Source organism: Malurus melanocephalus, unplaced genomic scaffold (genome assembly GCF_030028575.1).
Source record: "Malurus melanocephalus ecotype Western Australia unplaced genomic scaffold, MMel_1.1 scaffold_9, whole genome shotgun sequence".
Lineage (NCBI taxonomy): Eukaryota > Metazoa > Chordata > Aves > Passeriformes > Maluridae > Malurus > Malurus melanocephalus.
Window position 1 is genome coordinate 203600 of NW_026623241.1, and position 24006 is coordinate 227605.

General features: G+C 36.2%; 1 protein-coding gene across 1 annotated transcript in view; it reads right to left on the reverse strand.

Moving 5' to 3' along the window:
• TLL1 (tolloid like 1) overlaps window positions 1-24006 on the reverse strand; it is a 126458-nt gene that overhangs the window by 69725 nt on the left and 32727 nt on the right. The window contains exon 2 of the mRNA XM_057375386.1: window positions 34-144. Within this exon, the coding sequence (XP_057231369.1) occupies window positions 34-144 (111 nt within the window). The remainder of the gene's footprint in view (window positions 1-33; window positions 145-24006) is intronic.

The window sequence follows — 24006 nt, forward strand, 5'->3', positions numbered from 1 at the left end:
AAAATAAGTTAAAACAATCTTGAAATAGCATACCTGTGTTATGGCCAAGTCTTTCGTTGGAATGCTGCGTAAGGTCAATCGTCCTGTCAATTTGAAAGATTTTTAAGTCTTCATCATCTAAGGCAATATCTCCCCAAAAGACAGCTTTAAATAAAAAAGAGCTCAATTTAATTAAAGAAGTATTTGGACAATAAAGCCAATCTGAAAAATATAATGCCATGTTTTGGAAAGTATATGACGAACTTATATTTACATCACATATATTTCCTTATTACTCCATATTTTTATAAGAAGAAAGAAAGAAAACTACCTAGCAAAAGACAAATTCAAAATCTTAGTCTATCTGGTTTCTTTGCACATTACCTAAATGCAACAATTCAAATGTAGTATCATTCTATTAATACAYTTTTATATGTGATTTTCTCTAAGTAAATCCAACAAAGCATAAAAGAAACAGAGATGTGAACATTTGAACTATGAAATCAAACACGTACACTTCCGAGAACACAACTTTAACATTTCCTATCATCTTTCTGAAAACGGGCATTAGTCAAAGGAGTTTTTATCATGTTTCAGTTTCTTTCTATATTATATTATGTTTTTCTCAGATAATTAACTGTTTTCTACTAAACTGAGCAAAAAAACCCCTTTTTTTTTATTTTCCTCTCAGTTTATTTGTATGCTTTCCTTTTAGAGTCTATCTCACTATTAGCATGCTTTCAAATTCTTCACTTTTCAAAGCTTCAGTCTCCTTTTAACCTTCCTTTGGCCTTTTTGGTAGATTACTCCTCTATTTTTTTCTTTTGCTCTACTTTTTTTCAGATCTTTTGTTTTTGACTTTTGCATAGGTAACTCACCTTGCCCAAGCTTCCTCTGCAACTCAGTGAACTACAATAGAATTCCCTCTTCTAAGAATTCAGGATCTATAACCTCAAAACTTCATCTCTGCCTATTTCTGCTGAGATTTTATCCTGAGATCTCCTGCCAATTCAAACTTAGCATTAAAGCTGAACTTAACAGCCATATCTTGAATTGCTGTGAATGAAGTCAACAAAGCATGTACCAATTAACATAAAGTGGTTGTTTACCATCTTTATCCAAATTCCTTCTTTCCCCACTCCTTTTATCAACAGTTCTATTATTTAAATTCACAAAACCCCAAGCTTCAATCTGGGTGTCACCTTCAACTCCTTTCTTCTTTCCCCCATCCAGGGAGACATCCTCAACTGCCTGGCTGTTACACAGCTTTACAGCAAACTGTTTTCTTCACTTCCACACAATTAAACCCTAGTCCAAAGTCCAGCTGGTACCCAACCAGTCTCTCTGGTCTTCTTCCATTCAAACTGATCCTAAACATTATTGTTAATTGTATTCTTTTTCTCTGTGTTTTATATCACATCTTAAAGATCACAAATCAAATAACATTCTCTCAGTAGTTTCATGCAAAAGTTACCCATTTCTCCGAATGTGATGCTCACATGCATTAGTGATTAATCAAATCCATATAAAAGAATTTTTACTTAAGCAAAAAGATAGGTATTTTTAAATAATCCAAGATACTGTATTGCTTCCTCCAACTTATATTATTTTTCTTCCACTAACTTTTATTTTTCATTTCTTATTTTTCAAGGTAATTAGGAGAAATTATGTTGCATATGCCTTTAGTCTGCCTTGTAAAACACCTTTAAAAACGCCCCCAGATGATCTACACAGTATTAATAATGGAATTATTAATGAAATTTAAAATTACCATTTTCAATCAAAAACATAACACTATGTCTCCCCCATATATTAATAATTCTATGTATATGATTTTTCCACACAATATAAGGTTTCTTAGAAACCACAAGTATTTGAGACCATTACTGAAACTGTTYAGTAAGTCCTAGTACATTCAGGAGCATTACCCTTCCTAGGGTCACTATTCTCAGGCTCAATTAGACACGYTGGCAGTGTCATTCCTTCTAGCTAACCTGTTCTCACCAGAGGTGGTTTTACCATCACATCAAGAAACAAAGCTCGTGTCAGCTCYAGATGTTTGGGCCTTTTTTTCCTTAAACTTCTAGGAAAACAAAATCTCAAATTATCAGGGTTTTAAACAGTGTGGGGAAAAAAGTCAGTAGTCTCCACCTGGTTGAGTTAAATATTATTTACTTTTATATACATCTTGTAGASGTTTCCCTTAAATCCATTCATAACAGGCACCACTTCATAAGCACATGGAAACATTGCAAAGTTGAACAAACAGAACAGAAAGTTGTAAAAGGAACAACTGTGAACATTTCTGTATATAAAGACAGTGTGCCCCAGCAGAGGTCACATGGATTGCCCATGCCAAACACGAGGAAGCGGTAAAGCTTAAAAGCAAGCCCACTGTTCTTTCCTGGTGATATTGAGAGTTAACAAAAGGAAGCTTCCAAATTACCAATAGATGATGCAAAAGATAGCCCACTGACAGAAATGCATTAGCAGAAATCACTTTGRTTTCTGTGTGTAATACTGATGGATAAATAAGAAAGCCCAAGGCAAATCAAACTTCATCCTAGCAATAAAGTAGGAAAAAAAGTGGAAAATATCTTCCCTACTCCTGGTGAAGAAAATTTATCACTTTTACCACTTCAGTGATAATGTTCACTTAAAGACAAAAATACAAATAGAAATACTGATTCCTGTGAATTTGTCTGACATAAAGGTATGGAATTTGTGTGTACATATGTAAAATATACCTTAGAGTTGAGGCAGTGTGTAGTAAGTTTCCCTCATTGGAAAGGAAAAGAAAGCTATTTTTGTTAGACATCTGGCCCATTAGTTAGTTTCTGATTAGCAACCAAGGACAAGGTTGAGTTCACAAATAATAAAACCATAGTAATAAAATATTACGTGTTGATGCAAGTGTCACATCACTGTAAGCAAGTAAACTATGTGAACAACAGCAGCCACATTCTCTGACATACTAAAAAATATGAGTAACCACTAAAGACAAAAATATAAAAGATTATTTGATCAGAATATAATTGAGACTTTGGGGCTTTCCTCAGGCCACTGGTCCTTTTTATTCAAGGCAATTCTGTTTTGCAGAAGGCAACAAACATGACAAAACATGGAAACTTTGATAAAATGATCTCATTTGACTTTAGTAAAAATCTAGTGTTACTTTGCTTCTACTGAACTAAACCTCTGGTCTTCTTAATTTGACTTTACCTAGCAAAAGAAAGAACAGTTACTTGGATGTTCTTTAATTTCAGTGTAGTCCAAGCGATCAGCAAGTGAGACAAAAAGGGTGCTGATAACTGTTTTTCAAAAATTACTCATTTTTTCCAATGAAAGTTCTGCACTGAATATTAATTCTGCCCTTCAGAGGCTAAAGCACAATCCCAACTGAATTACAAAAAAAAAGTAAAGAAATTATCTCCCATAATTATTAAGCATATCCTTTAATTTCTTGGAATGTAAGTTTAAGTATCAAACTACTTTGTAACAAGACCATAGTTTWATCTCCTGCCTTAAAACTTTTATGGCCTGAAACCATCTGAAGAAGTCACTCCATATACTTCATCATGTCACAAACCAATCTTCATGTTACAGAAAGCAAGCAGAGGATTGTTTGGGTATGCAAGGCACGATGTTAAAGGCTTTGCTAGGAGCATGTTGGGATTAAGAGCTTTAGCAGCTCTCTAAGACACTTCTGACAGAATTGACCRGTTCAGCTGCTCACTTATTTTTCACACATATTTAATTCATAAGTTTCATCTGGAAAATTAACAAGAATCTGATAATCAACTGACTAGGCATGAAAACAAAACTGAAATAAATCGATAGAAAAACTTCTGAAGTTATCTTAGCAGAACTTTAATGTTCCTCTACTTATTTAAAGTCGCTTCATGTTATCTCCTGTCCTACCTATTTATTCAGTGATCACAAAAACTTGATATTACATATAGCTTTTTCCTTTAATTTGAAAATGCAAGACTGACAATAAACTTAAGAAATAGCTGTTGAAAATCTGAGATAGTATTAAGTGCAGAGAAAAAGTATTTCAAATAGCTTTTATTATATCAAGATTCTCAAGAAAAAAGAAAATTGATCATTTTGTCCAATACTCGATAAAGACAATATTCTACCATGCCAAATTTCATGCCAGTTAGTTTTTGGTTTACACTTKTTAAATATTTTATATGGCCACAACATTATGCACTTACACAAATTCAACAGAGAAAATAAATGCATCAGTTTCAGAAAGGTGGACAAAAACTGGTTACCCAGTAAATGCACGTTTTTCTGTAACAGTGGAGAAGGATTTTTGTGCAGCTGTTAAAATAGAGAAGACACTTAACCAGCAGATGTGGTTCTGCTTTCACACAATTCAAAAGCTCTCAGTTAAACAGCACCTTCAAAAAGGTCTTATTTTACTTAAAAAGAGAAAACATTGCCATATAAGCAGCTAATTTGCTATCTGTAAACAATCAGCTCACAAGCATAAAAATAAACAGGAAAATGAGAATGTTGCAAAAGATATTTTCCATCCAGAGAATCACACCTTAATACTGCCACACAAACCATATTAATAGAAAGGAAAAGTATGATTATCTATAGACTACAGGCRAAGCACAGGAACTACAGCTACACTCTACCTGGAGTAACAGGAACTATTATTTCATGATAAATAATTCAACTGCAAACCTCTCTTTGGCAATCTACTCTCTTCCAAAAAGACCCATCACCACAAAAAGTATCCAGTATTCTAAAGGAATAAAATATGSTACTAAGGACAGGAAATAAACGTAAATTAATTTGCAAAATAATTTTTTTAAGATATTAAAACTATTTTATATTTACCAAATTTTATGTTACAGTATGAGTCAATGAGAACATACAGTGAGAATCAAAACATCTTTCACAACTTTCAAGATGACTGGCAGGAMGAAATTATTTGCTAAGCACCATGGGGCTACAATATGTAGTAGAACGGCTCATTGTAGGATTTGAAATATCAATTAACATGTAAGTCTGCAAAACACAGAAAGGAGTAYATTCTTATAACTGCAAAACCAAATCTACTTCCACCTTCATTCACAATTTCTTCTACATCTATTGTTTTTCAAAGCTGAAATATAAGCAGCCATTTTTTAATAAAATGTAATTCTGATAGCATTCATACCAGTATTAGGAACTACATATGAAATGCAAGTCAGTCAAAACTGCTGCTACAGCACAGCATCATAGCAGAAAATCAGCTTGATCTTGGAGCAGGTAGGGAGCATTCAGCTACCCAGCAGAGACCAACACCACCCAGAAACCACTCCCAGGATCTGATTTGCTTTGATGACATCACAGCTAGAAACATGTTCAGCAGAGACCTTCTCAAACTGAGATGTAAACTGGGATTAGCCACACAGGTGTCCTCTTGTCTTGTGAGCAGGCACAGAATTTTTCAGGGTACTGAGAAGATATCAGTGAAAGAATCAAGGCAATACTAGAAGGCGTTTCAAAAGTAAAGCCTCAAGTGYTGGTATGCCACTGGGAATGGAAAGCACAGAAAGTTTCTGCTTTGTCCCCTTTGCAGAAGCTGCCAAGGATGGACAACAAATAATATTAGTTAACTGCAAGGAACAACAAGGAACTCTGAAGAGCTCCTTTAACATCATTAAAGGTGGGACACGCAACACAAAAACAAATTCTGACCAGACTCTGATGTTCCAAAAAGAGGTGTCAAAAGTGTGTTGGCCAGCTTCAGGGCAGACAATCATCTAAACCCCCACAAACAGCAGTTGTAATTAGCAGACACTCCCATAGCTGAGTCATTGAGTACTTCCCTGTAACAACACAGCCATGTGCACTATTCTGTCTTGGTGAGTCACTTTATTCCATACAATCCATTCACAACTTACATAACTGCCTCTTACTCTGAATAGAAAAAGGAAAGATTAAAGCTAAGCAAGTCAAGGCAATTTTACCTCATTACAAGGAAAACAACATGTGCTTCTATTACTAACCTTGTTCTGTATCACAATTGTCTTCAAACTGTTTCAGTCTTTCCAAGAATTTCAGGTGCAATACACTTTTCTTAGAAATTATCAAAATGAGAACAAATCAGGGCAAATAAAGAGCAAAAGATCTTGTTTCTGCCACATACAGCATAAAACGGCACGCCAAACCCTGAACTCTTCCTATCATTGTTCATCATAAGTGCTACCATCCACTGTAACTGTGGAATAAATCTCCATGTTACTATACAGAGCTGACAAAACCTTCAAGATAAGTGTTGGGTAATTACCCAAATCAATTCACATTTTCATTGGACAAAAATACGACAGAAAATTAAAGAGTTAAGTGAGACTTTAACAGCATTAAGTAAGAGACCAACTCAGCCTATTTTCAGAAACATTAAAAAAAAGCTATTTCATTAATGTCACCATGCAGCATTTTCAAATCTACACAACTATAAGCAATTGTTTCCCAAATAACAGATATACTGAAATAACTTATATACTTGAAAAAGGTCACACAGACACACCTGAAAAGGGATGCAACACCTCTGACAGGCTGCTTCCATGTTTTCTTGTAAATTATACAACACAGCAAGTTCATCAACATTCATACCAGTTTTATTTTTCAAACCCTCTCTTCAAGCTCCCAATCAGAAAACAATTTCCTCTAAGGAATGTGCCACTTCCACTTCTATCAGAAAAGAAAATAATGATGAAAGATTACTTTAAACATCTCCAGACCGCACACCAGTTATCAATTCATTCCTCCATTCTTTGAAGGCGACATCCCTTGACGGCAGCTCATATGGACACACAAAGTTATCCTGAAATCAGCTAGCCTGCCTCTGGGCAGTGATGTAGCCTTAGAAGCAAGAATTTTAATGCAATTTACCCAAATCTTCCATGGCATTATTTACTTGTCGACAGCATTACCTGCAACTCTCATGGTAACTCACCCACCCCTAGAAATTTCCCCCATGTTCCCCATGCACAGTGCTTTCGCCTTCCTTCCTTTGACTGGGTGTTCACATTTATAGGTGGGATGCTGGCAAGGCAACATCCCTATTGAGATGCTCAGGTACGGTGCACTTTTCTTGGAAATCATTAAAATGAGAACAAGACAGGGCAAACAGCAGAGGGACAATAGGGAGCTCCCCATGGTTGCTCCCAAGCTACATTATGGAGCCCCATCTGAGGTATGCAGCATTCCACTGCAACCCTACACACTGTTTTCCAAACTCTGTAGAAAGTTACTACCAAACTAGGACCAAAAAATAACCAAGTGGGACCTGWGTGTGGTGCCAGCTGTAGTGCCAAATGTAGGAGAAGAGAAATAATTGCTGGAAGGGCGTCCACCATCCTATAGAGTCAGCTTGGTCCAGAAAACCCTTCCAGGAGCACTGCAATGACATCACAGCACAGATGGGCTATGGGGTGAGTGGTGTGCAGCACTGGGGTGTGTCCCAGTGTTTGCAAAGCAGGAAACACCTCTGGTATAAAGCAATAYTCATAAAGAAAATGGAATGACTGTGACACCCTTTATCTGAGTAAAACCTTCCCTTACCAAATGAGACACTTGTATAGTTTCATCTTTGTGAAAGGCRACAATAATTTGCTAGATATGCTTCCTCATGGCACAGATAAATATCATTTTACAGATATCCATTTACTCTCAGCTAATTCCAATTTTTACTTTGCTCTTAATTTMAAAATGGTGACTTTTTCAATTTTCCTTCTGCTTTGTTTTTGAGTGACAATTTCCGTATTTCTTCAAAACTAGTACAACAAAAAAMAAWTAAAACTTAAAAAATGCAAAGATGACTCTGCAGAAGTTGCAATCTTTGGTAAAAGGACAAGCTTCAATACTAAACTTACTAAGAGGTGTTTTGAGGACAGGCTCTTCAATATTGCAACGGCTACTCTGTGGAAGGTTTTGTTCTTGGTTAAGCTGCTCAAGCTGGGAAGCTTCCTGACTTTCAATAATTATTTTCTTTTTTTTTATGCGAGATCATCATCACCACCACACATGTTTTGTTGCTGGTAAAATCTGTTTCTCATATTGAGGTTGACTGCTGAACTGAATGCAGAGCAAACAGTTAAGGTGTCTGCACACTGTTGGCAAAACAAGCAGCTACACAAAGAACTTTCTTCACCACTGATCACTGCCTCAGGCCAGATATTGGCAAAACAAACCTACAGAGAAATAATCTCAAGGAGACCCATTTATCCATCCTACTATTCATATTTTTTATTATTGTTTTCAACTATTTCAAGTTTTTGGTACGCAGAAATAGTCAGAAGCTTGATCAAAAATAAATTGAATCATGAGCCTTTCTTCAGAGCAGTTATTAACCACTTTGAAAGGAAAGTCATAGCAAGAGACCAGTGACTCTTGGGAAGAACCATGAGTGCCAAATATATAGGGCAATCACAGCTAATATTTATTACCACAGCAAATGCTGTTTTATATGAAGCCATAGGCAAGAAAACCATCATTTCCTGGGCTGGTTAGTCCTTCTGCCACCGAAATAGCAGAGGGAGTGGAAAAAACAATYGTCCCTCTTCCTGGGAAGGGTGCATGTCAGCCCTAGCAGAAATCATTGCAGCGGTACTAGCTGAATTTCAATTTAGTGGTAAGTGACTGTGCTTTCTGGCACAGGAGAAGGCGGCTGACAGGTCATGAGGGTATTTTTGCTGTCCCCTGACACCTGCAAACACAGATTTCTTTTGCTATAGCTAGCTTTATTAGGGAAGCTAGAAAAATGCACCAGAGGGAAAATTTTGATCTATGATATCACAACAGTGATAATTACCCCAGTTAGTCTTGTATGACCACTATGATTCCACAATATTCACCTTCATTTTACTTTGAAACTCCATTATCCTGGATAGCCTTAGGGTCAAGAACTACAAAATTAATTATATGGCTAAGCTTTCTTGCAGTAGAAAGAACAGAATCCATGAGGCAAAATTATCACTCTTAAAATGWAATCTTTTTTAAATATTGAAAACTCATAAACATATATATCTGGGAAGAAAAGAAAACATAATCTGTTCTGAAATTAATTAATGAATTAAATTAATTCAGTTACTTAGAGAGTGGGGAAATGGATAAACTTCAAAAGTAAGCCACATATAGATGAATGRAGAAAAATCCCTGTTGGAAAGAAAGTTGTCAGTCTGAGTGTGCCACCTACATGAAGCAGCTGTTAGGGCTGAGACAGACACAGCAGCTGCTMCAAGGCCTCCCCAAAGATGCAGGTCTTAGACATTTTCATTTAAACACCAGGAAAACAGAACTGCAGCACCAGACTAARTGAATTACAAGTTAACTGTAAGTGCATGGCACAAGCCAAAGAATTCAACAAACTATTTTATTCTTTGCATGTACAACCATATTAATCAAACTCATCTACTCTTCCCATAATTTTGTATAATACACATGATGTTTTACAGCTTTTGTTTTCTTCACAATTCCTCTAAATTTCAGGTCAAAATAGCTTCTCTAATTTCACWAAATAAATTGCACATCTTGTAAGTGAAGTATCACAGCTTTCATATTTTTTTTTTTCACACGATTAACAAGAAGCCATGCTGGCTGTGACCAGTGACCTCCCAGAATAATCTTCTCCATAACTTTAGCCATCTACAATGATGACTTTTTCGTTTTGGTTTGTTTTTTGGTTTGTTTTTTTTTTTTTTTTTTAGGAGAAAAGTTTAGTGAAGTGGCAGAGTTGAAAAGACAAACATAATTTCAGGATTTACCTAAATGTTTTTACTTCAGAAGACAGAGGTAAAATCCTTTATATGCTTTGCCACTCTCCAGACTTTAGAAAATAAAAAAGTAAGTTCCAACCCATTCAGTGGAATTGAGGCATTACTGAACTCTAAGGATTTCACAGAATAAAATCCCTTTCAAAAAAGAAAAAAAAAATAATAGAACATTTACACCTAAATAGACTACTGCTGCTTTGGGGCAAATGACTTTTGATCACAGCTTCTATTTAACATCSCAGGCTATCAGTGACAGTAAGTTACAAAATTAAGTAAAAAATTATTGTTTCTGATAAACTGAAGGATTAGATTTTTTTTACACTACAGTAGAGTGGTAGTTCCCTGGTCTTACACTTTTGTAAGCATATTTTCCAGGGAGCTTTCTTCTCCCACAAACACCCAGGCAAGTCAGACTTGAATGGCTCCCCCTGAAAGAGCCCTGGTACAAGGACAGCACAAGCAGTGCATCCCTGAGGGGGGAGTGGCAGTAGCTGCCTGGGGAGGGAAGAAACATAATTTAAAAAACAAAAAAATAAGACAGGGAATAACTGTTTAGATAAGATATCTGGCTTTGGCAATACCAGTTTTCAAGAAATTCCACAACCATAACATCTTGCTTGTAGTGTTACAGGTTGTTACTGTGAAGTGGATAAGGAACTCAGCAGCAAGGGAGGTAACTCCCTTAATAATTTTGTTGGGCTATGATTATAAGAGGCCACAGATTTATACCACACTTTCTTTATAACTTGGCATTAGAATATTATAAGWGTGTCACAATAATGTTCCAGCAAGCAGCGCTGATATATGCAGAAATCCTCCCSTTTTGTACCTTTTCCTCATCTATGAGAAATGAAAAAAATGTATTTCATTTTCTCACAGACATAAAATCCCAAGTAGGCTAAAGTAGTACCTCAAAACCAGAAAATCCTGAATAATCATTAAATGCAACCAAAGATTTATACAGAAAGCCAAATGTCACAGAAAGGAAAGTGCATATCTAAGGGATTATCTAGCATTCAGGATCAAGGTTGTCATCRTACCACATGAAATAAACGTTGTTCCACTTGCATTATCTTATATTTAAACACGGAGAATTGTTAAACTATATATAATTAAACCCTTATTAGAGGTTTCAGAAGTGATTTTCATTATCAGCTGCAGCTTCCTGTTTCCATCATTTCTGTCATGAACCTCACTTAAGTCACTCCATCTCATATTTTAGCACATCATTCTGTGACTTGGCTCTGCAGAAAAGACAAGGAAAGAGACTAAATAGCTCTTAATGCTGTTTTCTTTGGCAGTGATCCAGTGCTTAATACAGTGAGTTCTGGGTATTGGACCAAGGCAATTCTATATTCCTGTCTTCATATTCAAAAGTTGTCTTCTACTACATTTTTTTCTTACCAGAGTGCACATTTTAGTCRACAAAACTAAAAAGTTTAAGCCTGATTACTTAACTCTGTATCATCTAATTCATGTAATAATTTAAAATAGAAATTATGAGTTTCATGCATCACAWTTTTTTTATTTTGCTTGCTTGTCTCTGAATACTGTTTCCTCCCCCCACCCCGCATTTTTAATTTAAGGCTCTGGGTTTTACTTTCCCATGGAGACTCTGCACAGCTGCTGATTATTTTTTGGACACAGCAAGTAAAAGAGAAAGTGAAAAATTATCCTCAGAGTTAGTGAAGTGACAGTAAATGTACAGTGAAAAGCACTGAAGAGATCCAATGCCTAATAAAGAGTTATTAATTAGAATTTAATATTCCACAGATCTAATTCTTAMAGAGCTTAATATTCTAAGCAATTTAAGCCTTGAGAATACTTGAGACCAAACTTACACAATCATTGGAATATTTTGCCTCTAGATGGATACAACGAAACCTCATTTCATGTTTGCATTTATTTGTTTGCTCTTGAAAAGCACCATTCAGCATATCTGCTTAAAGCTTTTTTAAATCCTCATTTTTAACCAGCAAAGAGTATTAGTCTTTTGCAAGTACTCTGCTGCAAGCCAGAGAATCTCCTCCCCATTCTGAAGAGAATTATGGCACTGAGTCCACACTTACTCATTTCCTAGTTCTTGGCACAGTGGTAATTCAAGTGTCATCCACAGAAATCAAGCAGGGGAGAGGACAATAAAAAAATACACAACTTCAGCTTTCTCCTGTCCCTATAGTTTCTTTGCAAGTCTGTCTTTATCCCCCAATTTATGAGCCTGCAACCACTATTGCCACCCCCAGGCTGCCACAAACGTGATTGGGTTAAATTGTGCGTATTTACAGTGGGATTTACATATGGACTTACAGTTTGCTACTTGTTTGTAGCTGATTATCAGGCTAATGCATCACAAGCAAATCAAGATAAAATCAATCCTATGGTGAAAAACACCTCAGTCCCATCAATTTGAATACAGACCATTCTGTGGTGTAAAATGGTAGCTGTGTGAAGGTTCAAGAATTTCACACATCTTAAAAGAAAGCAAACAGCTATACTTTGGTTMGGCTTTCTGTTTCCATAAAGTCAGTCACATGCTGATCCTCACTTTATAGGGCATTTTAGCTTGCATGTCAATCAGAAACACTAAAGGGCCTGCTCAAATAACAGCTCCTGACTTGTTCTCCATGTCTGTYCTTCTCTTCTTGCCTTCATTAAGCCACTGCAGCTCCTTATGTCCTGCTTGCCACCAGATTTCTCCAGCTCCTTTCTACTAGCAGCCCATATGTTAACAGGAACAGCCTACCAGGATCCATTTACCATCCCACTCGCAGACTGCTTCTCCCTTTTCAGCTGCAACAGTCTTAATTGCAGCTGCTGCTTGCACGAATACAGAGAGGGCAGATACTAAGTATTTACTTTAATGGCTTAGTTTCTTAATTAATGAAGATGCTACTGCTGAAATCAGTCTCAGAGTATTTTCAGATGTCTTTCAATACAATTCGGCAGCTGAAACAAGGTACATGAGCCAAACATGATGTTTCTAGCCAGCTCACCCTGGGCTAGTATGGTCTGCTGGCTGTGAGGGCTGTGTCTTTTGACAGCAACACAGTGGTGACCTCAAACAACCTCTTAATATATCTCTGGAAATAGGAATTACACAAGATGCTGAAAATACTAAGCCCCTTTCAAGCTCAGAGAAAATACAAATATTTAATATAGCTAACATTCAGAGTAAATATGCCAAATTAAATATTAACCTTTTCAGAGGACTGCTGTTTAGCCTATAGCACTAAGGGTCTAGTATTTCAAATTTCCTTGACTATTAACATTTTAGGAAATGGAGAATTTTAATAGGTTCTGTAACTCCCGCATGATCTTCTTTCTTTATTCTTTTATGCTTTCAAAGCAAACAATTCAGAAATAAACATGAATATGTAGAAAACCAAGGAAAAGCACTTGACCAAGTAAAGAGCAGTCAGAAAACATGTTACTGTATCACTTACCCCTTAAGCAGACCATATGTATTATTACTGTGTTTAAACAACACTTAAACTTAACTTTTGGACATGGTGCTGGAGACAAATCCTATATTATCAAAAGGCATACGCCTGTAAATATTTGAGAGATCTGTGTTCCACATGTGGGAGGGAAAAAAAAAGCCAGGCATACAAGACATATGCTTTCTTCTACCCACTATCTCTCCTCATATGAATTCTGGTCTKTAAATCATAATCCTAAATGTCCACGTTTCTCACGTACAAATTGTGTCAGTACGTATACTTCCTTTAAGTGTTTTCTCCAAGCTAACAAAAGAATATCTGAAAACACAATTCCTAAYAAAGAACAAAACAGGAGGATTTGCTGAGCCAGCTCTCTAAAGCAGTGCTGTTTAAGGCACTGGTCTCTGAACATGAGAGYGCTCAAATAATACAGTGTATTCTGGGACAGATAAGATTCCAAGTGAATGATCCTCATAGGGTCACTCTCTGTGTTTGAAAAGAAATGTTTTAAATTTTCTATTCATAACTAAAATATCCACAGATGGTCATTTTATAATAATTGATCTGTCTGAAGCCCTTTTAGGAAGATAAGGGTTCAGACTGTGGATTAGTAGCACGAATACTGCTTCAATTATTAGAGACCTGTAATATCACAGCCCTATTGTGAAAACCATAAGTTATTCTGTTATAAGGTATTCCCCAATAACGTGGATCACAAAAAGAAAATAATTTTATCATAATATTACTGTTACTAGTATAAATACATTTAGGTGGACAATTCAACCAAATGACACATAAAAATTAAAGTGTAGAACTGTAAACTAGAAGCACCTTCACAACTGTGAAAACCAGAGATGTGGAGTTTATAAATTATTCTTGCACTAGTTCTGAAAATACAATTCTTTCGATCCCTGAAGAGGAAAAATAGCAGAATATTTAATGATTGTACTAAAAAGCTGATTATTAGTAGAAAAATGTCACCAAAATATTTTTGGAATTTCAGACTCATTTTCAACTGAAGGACTGACATACTAATCTTAGAACTAACAAATACCTAAATAAGAAATAATGCAGAATAGGGATAGACAGAAAATTATCATGCAATCTGCAAGACATAAGGTGAGGGGGAAAAAAAAAAAGACGAAGAAAAAAAATCAGAAAACAAAGAAAAATACTGTACTACAGGACTTAATTGTTTTTTTACAGCAGGTAAAAGTAAGAAGTGTAGCTTTGGATTGTGTATATACCAGAAAACTGTCTTTGTGGCATCCCAAAAGCTTTTAACTTCAACAAATGTGTTAGAAAATCATGAATGCACAAGGGACACTTCAGAGAGCAGTAAACGACCTAACACAAAGTTTGAGAACAGAAGACATCTTCATGTGCTAAAATGACTTAATTTGTTTTCATAAAACATGGGAGRAACATCTGTCAGGACAGGAAAGCCTTCTGGAGCGACTTAAGGCATCAGAGCTGAAATTGGCAGGAGGGATTTGGGGGGTGGATTTTTTTTCTGAATGCTTGTTTGGCTTTGACAAAGGGTACTTCACATTTCTGTGACTTAGAGAAAGTGAGCTAGAACCTTAGAGCTCAAGACTGGATGGAAAGGATTGCAGGGTTCCTATAAATCTTGAGATAGTACAGTAAAGATCAAGAAAGTCTAAAATTTAGGAGACTAAAACAAAAACTTACAAAACAAGTATTAGTGTTATTCCACCGGCAACAGTTCAGTCCATGTGGAAGAAAACACCAAAAAGGTCCTGAGATACTAAAACCAATACCTCTATTGCCAGTCCTATGCCTGAGGGACTTGGCTGATATCTCAAGAGGTGTTTATTTGATTTGCACTAAAACAAGTTATCTAGATAAAATGAGACAAACATCTCAAGGAAATAAGGCACTCTGCTAACTCCACAGGAATTTTTCAGTACTAAAAAAAACCTGAAAAGCAAAATGCAGCTGCCCTTGCTCTCGTTCCCCAGCCCGTACTGAGCATTGAGCAGTGCTCACTACTGATGAGCTAATGTGGATAACCAGCCCCAAACCCCACCTGGCAGGACCCAGTGTGGCAGCTTCTCACAGCCCACCCTGGACAGCGGCCCCAGGGCTTTTCTGGAGCACTGTAGCTCTACAAAGAGCACCCACAGGCCCCAGCACCAGCAAAGCTTCATGTGCGGCCACAAAATCATCATTTGCTCAACTATTGTCACTAGAACAACAAATGTGGTTTTTTCAAGTTTGGAATCAAATATTATTAGTTCCAGCATGGGAGYATGAAAATAACCTTTCTTTCTAATGATTACATTGTTTTCCATTTGGTAAAYGGATTTTTCACATCCTCCATGTTTCAAAAATAAAACTAAAATCAAAGTCACTATTTTTTGTTAGTTTATCTTATTGGAATTTTCTTTTATTTAACGTGCAAAATATAAACAATGAGGATTTAAAAGTAGAAACTATAAAACATAATAATCTAGCTTATAAACTAAGGCACCTTCTTTTTTCTATGTTACTTTTTTACAAAAACTAAAAAAAGTAACAAATGTACAAATAAAGTATTGTACATTTCTCTGTACAATAGTGTCCAAAATAGAAGTTCAATCATATACAATTCAAATTTTCATGGAATAAACAGAAGTTCACTGTTTCAACACAGAACTTAGCAATAAAATAAAAATATTTCACTTTGAAGTTCTGTTAACAGTAATTTGTAACTGGTCAAGCCTGCTGACCTCACCATTGCATGCACCTCCCCATAACTTATCAAGTGCCATTTTGAAAACAGTGCATTCTGTGAGTCTTTCAGTTTGAAGCGCACCTTTCTTACTTGGCTTTAGACCTATTTTTTGAGAGATATGTTGGCACTACCRCTCTATTTTCATAAACCAATACCACAAATGCAAATGTAGAGGCCGTTCCTACTAGATGAGTTTAAATATATCAAGCCAGAGAGTAAAATTTTGTGACAGTATCACTGGAATTCCTACCATGTGATACAAGTCTGTAAGAGCATTTAACTGATAACATCCTTCAAATGTAATAATAATAATAATAATAATAATAATAATAATAATAATAATAATAATAATAATAATAATGTATTAGTATTGAAGTCTTGCTGCACAGCAAGATTCAGATAGCTTAAAATTACTAGCAGGGTAATGAAGATAAGTGGACTTTTAGAGAAAGGCATAATGCCAGCAGGAGTCAACTTATCAGAAAAACTTTACATTCAAAGATAAAAMCAATTTCTTTAATACTTTTAAATCTCCAGGTTAATAAGAAGGATAAACTAACTTTGCCTTTATTTTGGTAGCCATGTTATGCTTTTATGTCAGAAACAAAATGTTTCTTCCATACACAATTGAAGCCATTATCTTCATATTGCTACCCTTAGTCAAAATCATTCATATTACATTGATTGAAATGGCCTTTTGACAAAAGAAGGCACAATTAATACAAAGAACTAACTTACAAGAAAATAGATGCAGAAGAAAGATATTTCAGCTTAAAGCTATACAATTATCTTTCAACTAGAAAAATATAGAGAAACAAATAATGAAAAATTAGTGTTTAGCATGGGGCTACTGTAATTGTGTACAATGAGAGGGACAAGTCCTAAATGCAGAGTGACCTGGACTTCTAGCTAAACTAAAACCACAASCATCTGAACCAAGAGCTCACAGCTAACTCAGCAGAATTTTAGAAAACTCATACATTGCGAACAGGGGCACACACATGCATGTACCTATGACGAATGCATATCACATTATAGGAAGCAGATGTATCCTAGAAAATAGAAACTCCCCAAAAGGATTATTAGTTGGCATGATACACAACCTCAAAATCCAGAGCTGGGTTCAACAGCAGCCAAGAAGCAGAGCATGCCTTGACTGACAACTGAGAGGCCACCTTGTCACTGTTCATACCTCCATCCACCCATCAGARGCCACTAGGCATATGGATCAAACAGAACCTGCCTGGGATTTTATCAAGTTGGCAAGCAAWGGAAAACAACAAGGGAGAGAGCTGGGAAAAAGGCCAGGGTTCAYTGGGGATGCAGCTGGACAGAAACAAGAGAAATTGCTAATGACCCACTCACCAATATGACATGGAATTAGCAGAATGATGAAGAACCAGCAAAATATGATTTTCAGTGCAACATTGTGGCCCTGGAAGTGTAAGCTATTTCAACAGACAAATGGTGCAAAAGAASAGTAGTATTTTACCTGACGAACAAACTTAGCAGGCCATTGGCAGAACAGTTAGTTCAGCTTTTATGTGTGCTCTCTCAACAGAACACTGAGAGGCCGGAACAGGCTCAGAAGGGGTTCATGCAAATGATTTTTCAAGGTACAGTGAAAGCCCTGAGGAAGTCAATATATATAAAATGTAACAGAGACAATGTTAAATTATTTGATCACCATTAAAATAGCAAAGAGAGGGAGATTATTAATCGTCTGATTTAGTCTCACTGACCAAAGACAAAGCAAACAGAAATTGATAACAGGACCAATCAAACCAGACAAAACACACCATTATGGAACAAGGCATACTGGAGCTGGGAAGGCATTTACAGTGTGGCAATGATCACTCACTTTATWAATAATTAATCACCACTCCTCTAATTTTTGTCTGTAGTTCATCAACAATTAAACTGTATTCCACACCCCAGAAAAAAAAAATTAGTTGCAAATAGACTGTATGCCATCTTAAGAAAATAGAAAGCAAGGAAACAGACAGAATTGTAGTAGACAGCTAGAAGTCCTTGATGTGATGGTTACAATAAGCGAATTACCAATTCAAAATAGTCATTTTATGGTTACTGAACTTCAGTCCCTGGGTATAAAGGTAAGAGAAACAAGTCTCATTGCTCTACAGATCCCACAGAAGAGTAAAGCCTCTCCTTGGAGGCAGGACAAAAGAGGCAGTATCTGGGAAATAGACAAGGAGAAAACAAAATCACTCTTGTATGAGTTCATCAGAAGTAGCAGCCAGCAAAAGTTAAGCAGCTTCTTAAACAAAGAAAATAATAACACTATTTAGCTCTGGAAGAGCTAATTATCTCAATTTTGAGAAAGCTGCATATAAAACACAAATCTAGCATGGAGAACCAAAATAACAGACAGCTCTAATAAGCTTCATCTTTGAAGACAATGTGGAACCTGTTATCTCTTTCAGAAGATAAATGTCACATAATTTTAGGGTTTTTTTAATATTAAGGTTAATACAAACTTTCTAGTGCTTTCAGAAATCTTGTTCTTTATTGTTCATACCATATAAGTCAACTTCTTGTTGAAAAATACTTTGATGTTTAACAAATGTAGAAAATGCATCCCAGCAGTCATACAAGGCAGCTTCGTATGACACTTTAATTGACACACACAAACTGACAGAACATTTTCCTTCTCGCTGCTTAGGGAGAGGTCAGGACAAAAACATTAAGAAGACAGCCTAGGTTTCATGGATCTGCCTGCTTTTGGCTGTCCTTGATGCCTGATGTTTTGCAGAAGAACTTAGCTTTACTCCAAAGCTTTTTAGGGTATTTGTGGCAAGCAGATAGTCAGGGAGCAGTCTACAGCTGAAAACAAAAGCTGTTGCCTCCAAGGCTCTTCCACTTCAGACCACGTTTGGTACCAGTTAGAGTATGCATGTTAAGATGAGTACACTTCCCACCACCTCCTACTTTGGATCTACAAAATACCCTTAAAAAAAAACTATATAAATTCTGAACTGAAGAGACAGAACAAATTTTTAACATCTGGTTTTAGTTGGTTCAGATGCCTTGACAGAAACATACATTTATTTTCTGAATGGCACAGGAAATGACAGTAAAGATTCACAGTAATCTCATGATCCTTGAGTTAAGGGTAATCACAAAAAAGGCACACATAACAAGATTTGACTTGTGGTAAAGTTATCTGAAAAGCAAAAATCTCTTGGCTATAAATGATGGACAGATAAATGAACATTTTTGATCTTGTGTTTTTCCTATTATCTTATTTGATCTGGCAAAGTCATCTGTCAGTGAAGCAAAAGCAGCTTTCAGGAATGGAATCTTTGGTATTTTCCACAGGGGCAGAACTAAACTCCCGAGGCAATTCTGTATTATGATAATCAATGAGGTGAAATTTAACATGGAGTCTTGTACAAACGATATTAACAATGCACCACTGAAGAAGGTATTTACCAGAATTGCAACTCTCAGAAGCACCCTCAACCTCAACAGAGAAATACTACAACAAAGCAAAAATCTCATGTCAGCACTTGGCAGGAAAAAGAGAAAGACTGAGCCTTTGGTCTCATTAGCTTGACACAGAAGATAGCTTGGGTTTGGAGAGCAAAAAGAAAAGAAAATCCTTAACAGAAATTTGTGCCACCATAAAAAACAAAACAGACACAAGAAAAAATGTTGACCAAGTTTTAAAACATAAGAAATACTTGGTGATAAGTAGCTACTGGAGATAAATGCTTGATTTCCTACCCATAAATATTTGCTACAGTACACTAGAGTGCAGCTATGTACACATCTTTTCCAACACTTGCATCAACCACTCCTTTCTTCCTTAGTCAAAACCACACTGTTATCACATGGAGGTATGCTATGCTATTGAATATTATGACTTTAACATTCTTCAGAATAATGTAGAGGCAGTTTGCTTTCATGATAAAACGTTTGGGGTTTTTTTGGCGGTTTGTTTTTTTGGTTTTTTTTTTTTTTCCCCTCTGAGCACATTGAACTTCCCTGCTATGGAACCATTTCAAAAATTGTCTTTCACTTGGTTGGGAACAAAATAACATTTTGTTCTAATCTTACATAATACCTTCTGTGTGGATATATAACACGATTTTACTTGCAGTAAAATGTCTTAAAAAGCAAAACACTCTTGGAGACACTATAGTGAACTATTATTCATAAGTACCAAGGAGTTAGTTTAATGGTGCATTTCCCATTACAGTTTTAATCTGTCAGCAGATCAGATACTTAAAAGGAACATATCCGGCAACCAGTTAAATGGTAACAATTTTTAGCATATACTGACTTCTGTTCCATTTCTATTATTTCTGTCCTTTCTTTAATTACAGGGAAAGATTACATCTGAAAAATCAATGCCTGCAGCTAAAATATGAATGCTATATTTAGGTACATGCTATGCAAATGCAGAAAAAAGACTAGTCCACACTAGTTATGCTTTAAGGTACCAGAAAAATTTTTTTAATCTTCTACATTTGGACATTTTTATGGGTCTTTTCCCATTTTTCCACTCACCAGACRTGGTAAAACGATTCAGAGCAGTATTGTTACTTTTTCCCTAAAGAAGTCTTTGCAGCAGCACCTATGTCTAGGATAAATTTAATTTCTCCCCACCACCCCAGCCACTTGTATAATTCTTACACAATTTCAATAAAACTAACTCTTAGTAGGAAGCATGAATGAAGAAGCCTGTGACATTTACAGCTAAGTGGCAGGATGCAGACTACCAGGAAAAGATAACTAAAGTCCATGGTGAGCACTTAACAAACGTAAGCCAGTTTGGCAGGACCTGACGCTGTGCTGCAGTCGGGAAACTAGATAACAAAAGGTTGGCAATGTGCATTCTGCTCTTTAATAGAAAAGATAGTATCAGATAAGCTAACAGCCAAATATTCACATCGTGCCTTTCCTCACAATAACATAGACAGGAATACCTGGCAATACTAAAATTTAATGGTATTTTGTTTGGAAGAAAAGTTAATCTGAACTCTATGCTAAGGTGACCTTTCATTTAGATAAAATTGGATTTAAAAACTACTCTTTCTGAAAAGAAAGCGATAACSTAACTCATTAAGACAATTTTCTGTAAAGATGATAAGTATCTAGCCATTGTTATACATTTCACCACTATAAAACGTAAGACTATTCCACTAGTAGAACTCATAGAGTTTTCTGCCAAAAGACCTTAGCTAATGAATTCAAGAAACAGATATAACACTAAGGCTGTTTTTCAATACAGCAGACTTCATGGTAATGTTTAGTTTTCCTTGTACCTCAGCTTGGTTGAGAGTGTACCTTTGAAACAAACCCTTTGGAGGAGCTAAAACTCTTTCATCTATCTCATGATATTTCACATAAGTTAATAACCTAAAAGAAAGGTAAAATTATGTACTGCACTATGCTCCCTGTTTTGGAGCCTTGTATTGTGATATGTTATCATTAGGGAAAAATAATTCTACAGCAAAAGAATCTAAATTTAGACATAACAGACATACAGACACTTTAAATTTTTTCTATTGCAGGATTATTTTTGAAAACAAAATAAGTTGCAACACTGTGGATTGTGGTATAATATGCTTCCACTGTGTATTGTTACAAAACAGGTAAAAGTCATTTAAAAGTAACTTCCTAGCTTTTGCTTTAAAAAGTGAACAGTCGGATTCCAGCAGGCACAGCAACAAGGACCATGCRCCCATGATCAGGGGTTTCAGCCTGGAATAACAGCATAGAGCTGTCAGCTGAGCTGCAGGAAGATAACTGGCAATAGAGAAAAGCCTTATCCCAGAGAGGAAGATGGCTCATGGAGCTWAGTGCTACCTCCAGCCTCAGTCAGGGGAGCCCTGGCTCAATTTATCCCACTCTTTTCTCCCACTCTAGAGGTGGGATCTGTGCCACATATTTGTGCCCCCAAAGGAGGGAAAAGAGACTATGGTTTAATGGACACAGCCTGGCCAGGCTATCTGCTTCTCCAAGTTTCCCAGCAATTGTGAGAACGTTTTCTCCCAGGAGGTATTCTGAGAGGCTGATGCAGTTAAGGATAGGAGGTAGGACTTGACTAACTTGCTTCCCTCCAACTCATATTGCTSTATTTGCTCTGTCAGATCCCAGCAGAATAGTCTAGTGCTCTGGTGGCAGCCTGGGACACTCTCCCTGGAACAGCCACATTCAGACATGGATTTGGCAGATCTAAACCAGTTTCCTGAGAAAAATGATCAAGTGAAGGGAAATCGAGTGTCTAAACTGAACTGTTTAAACTCAACTAAATAGGAATAAAATTGGATTGGAATTATGAAAAGATGGTTTTCAAGCTCCAGGRCCTTTTCCCCTCTAAATTTTAAAGATTTGCAGTGTCACAGCTTTTCTCTATCCCACCCTAACCCAAGAGTCAAAGTAATCTTAAAATACCAAAGACAATATCAAGTCTACAGCAGAGTGAAATAACTCTCTCCAATTATGAAATTATAGACAGTGCATTTGTAGTAATTTGCATTTGAGGATTGTGGTCCTCCATTCTTTAACTCTGCAATAGGGCACAGAGGGCAAAATGGGCATRTTACAAAACTATGAGGAAGCTTACATGAAGTGTGTTTGTGAAGCTCAGCCCACACTGTCCAGTAGACACTACAAATAATTGACAGTTTTATTGGCAGGTTCTTCAGAATCTTCATCACAAGAGCCTAGAATTGCCACGTRGGGCATTTCATGCTCTGCATCATTTCCTAACACCTATGAAAATAAGAAAAAACAAAGCTAGGGCAAGAATTTATTTGTCCACATATTTTGTGTGCATAGCCTGGAGCCATAGTGTAATTAATATTTTATCAATGAGAATTTTTGTACGATAGTCTGAGGAAATGGGGTGGGTTCATTCATACTAATTTGATTATACATGCTTCATAGCTTGAAAAAATTTCTAAGCAAAGTCAAAATTATTTGCCATTTGTTTAAGCCACAAATGTAAGCATAATTCCTGTCCTTGGCTTGCTCTGTTCTAAATGCCAGCTACAAAGTACAGTTGGTGATTTACACAGTGTTTGGAGATTCACACAGATTTTGCAGATTTGTCTTTGTTGCCCAAAGTGATAATTGTGTTCCAAGAAACTGGTGAGCAGAGGAACAGACAGGCAGACATGTGGCTGTGAATGCCCAGGGGACTGAAAGTACTTACATGCAAATGACACGTGCTCTTTCCTCAACATCCATCATGTCCTAACATTTGTTTTGTGTAAATTTTTCTTTTCTACACAATTTTAACTTTGTGCCTCGGATTGATGCTTCCTTYAACTGTTTAATCTGAAACTCTGGGTGTGAATACTCAGTTTCTTGAATCATTTAAAATTTTGAAATACATACTTGATTAGTTATTCAAACTGTCATCTTTCTTGAGTCCAAAAAATATTTTGAGTCAAGGAAAATGGTAGTTACTACCTGTTACACAAAAATATTATTAAGTGTGAATCAAAAGCTAACTTCAGGAAGTACACAACAACTATACAGAAAAACAAGTTTCACAGAAAAATTAATGTCCAAGTTATGTAAGGCTGGCTTACACACATTGAGGAAGCTTTTTTTCCCAAACTTACTGTTATTTTCTATCATGCAAAACCCCAGCATTCATCAGCCAAAAGGGAATAATATACAGTCTTGCCTCTTAATTACWTTCTATGGTTTAGTAAGGCAGTTTTTGGAACTACCACACTGCAGTTCCTCCCTTTGCTCTGAATAAAAGTCCCACCTCACCAGCCACATCACCAAACACCTTACAGACTACAAAATTATATCAGCTATTTCAAAGTGTTTTTTGCTTGTCAGGATGAGGAGACGGCATTACTTTTTGAAAAAAGTCTTGATTTTTCTCTTCTTTGAAATAAAACATTGGCTATTTTTATGAAAAGGAGTGTTTGTTTCCCTTCTTTGTAAGCAAGAAGAAGTGTTTAGCTTTTGCCATAGCATGTTTACTTTTGCTAAGAGGACAAAGATAGTTTTGGAGCCAAGAAGAAATACACAACACAAAGGAGAGCTATAGAGGAAGAAATTTGTAATGTTTTCT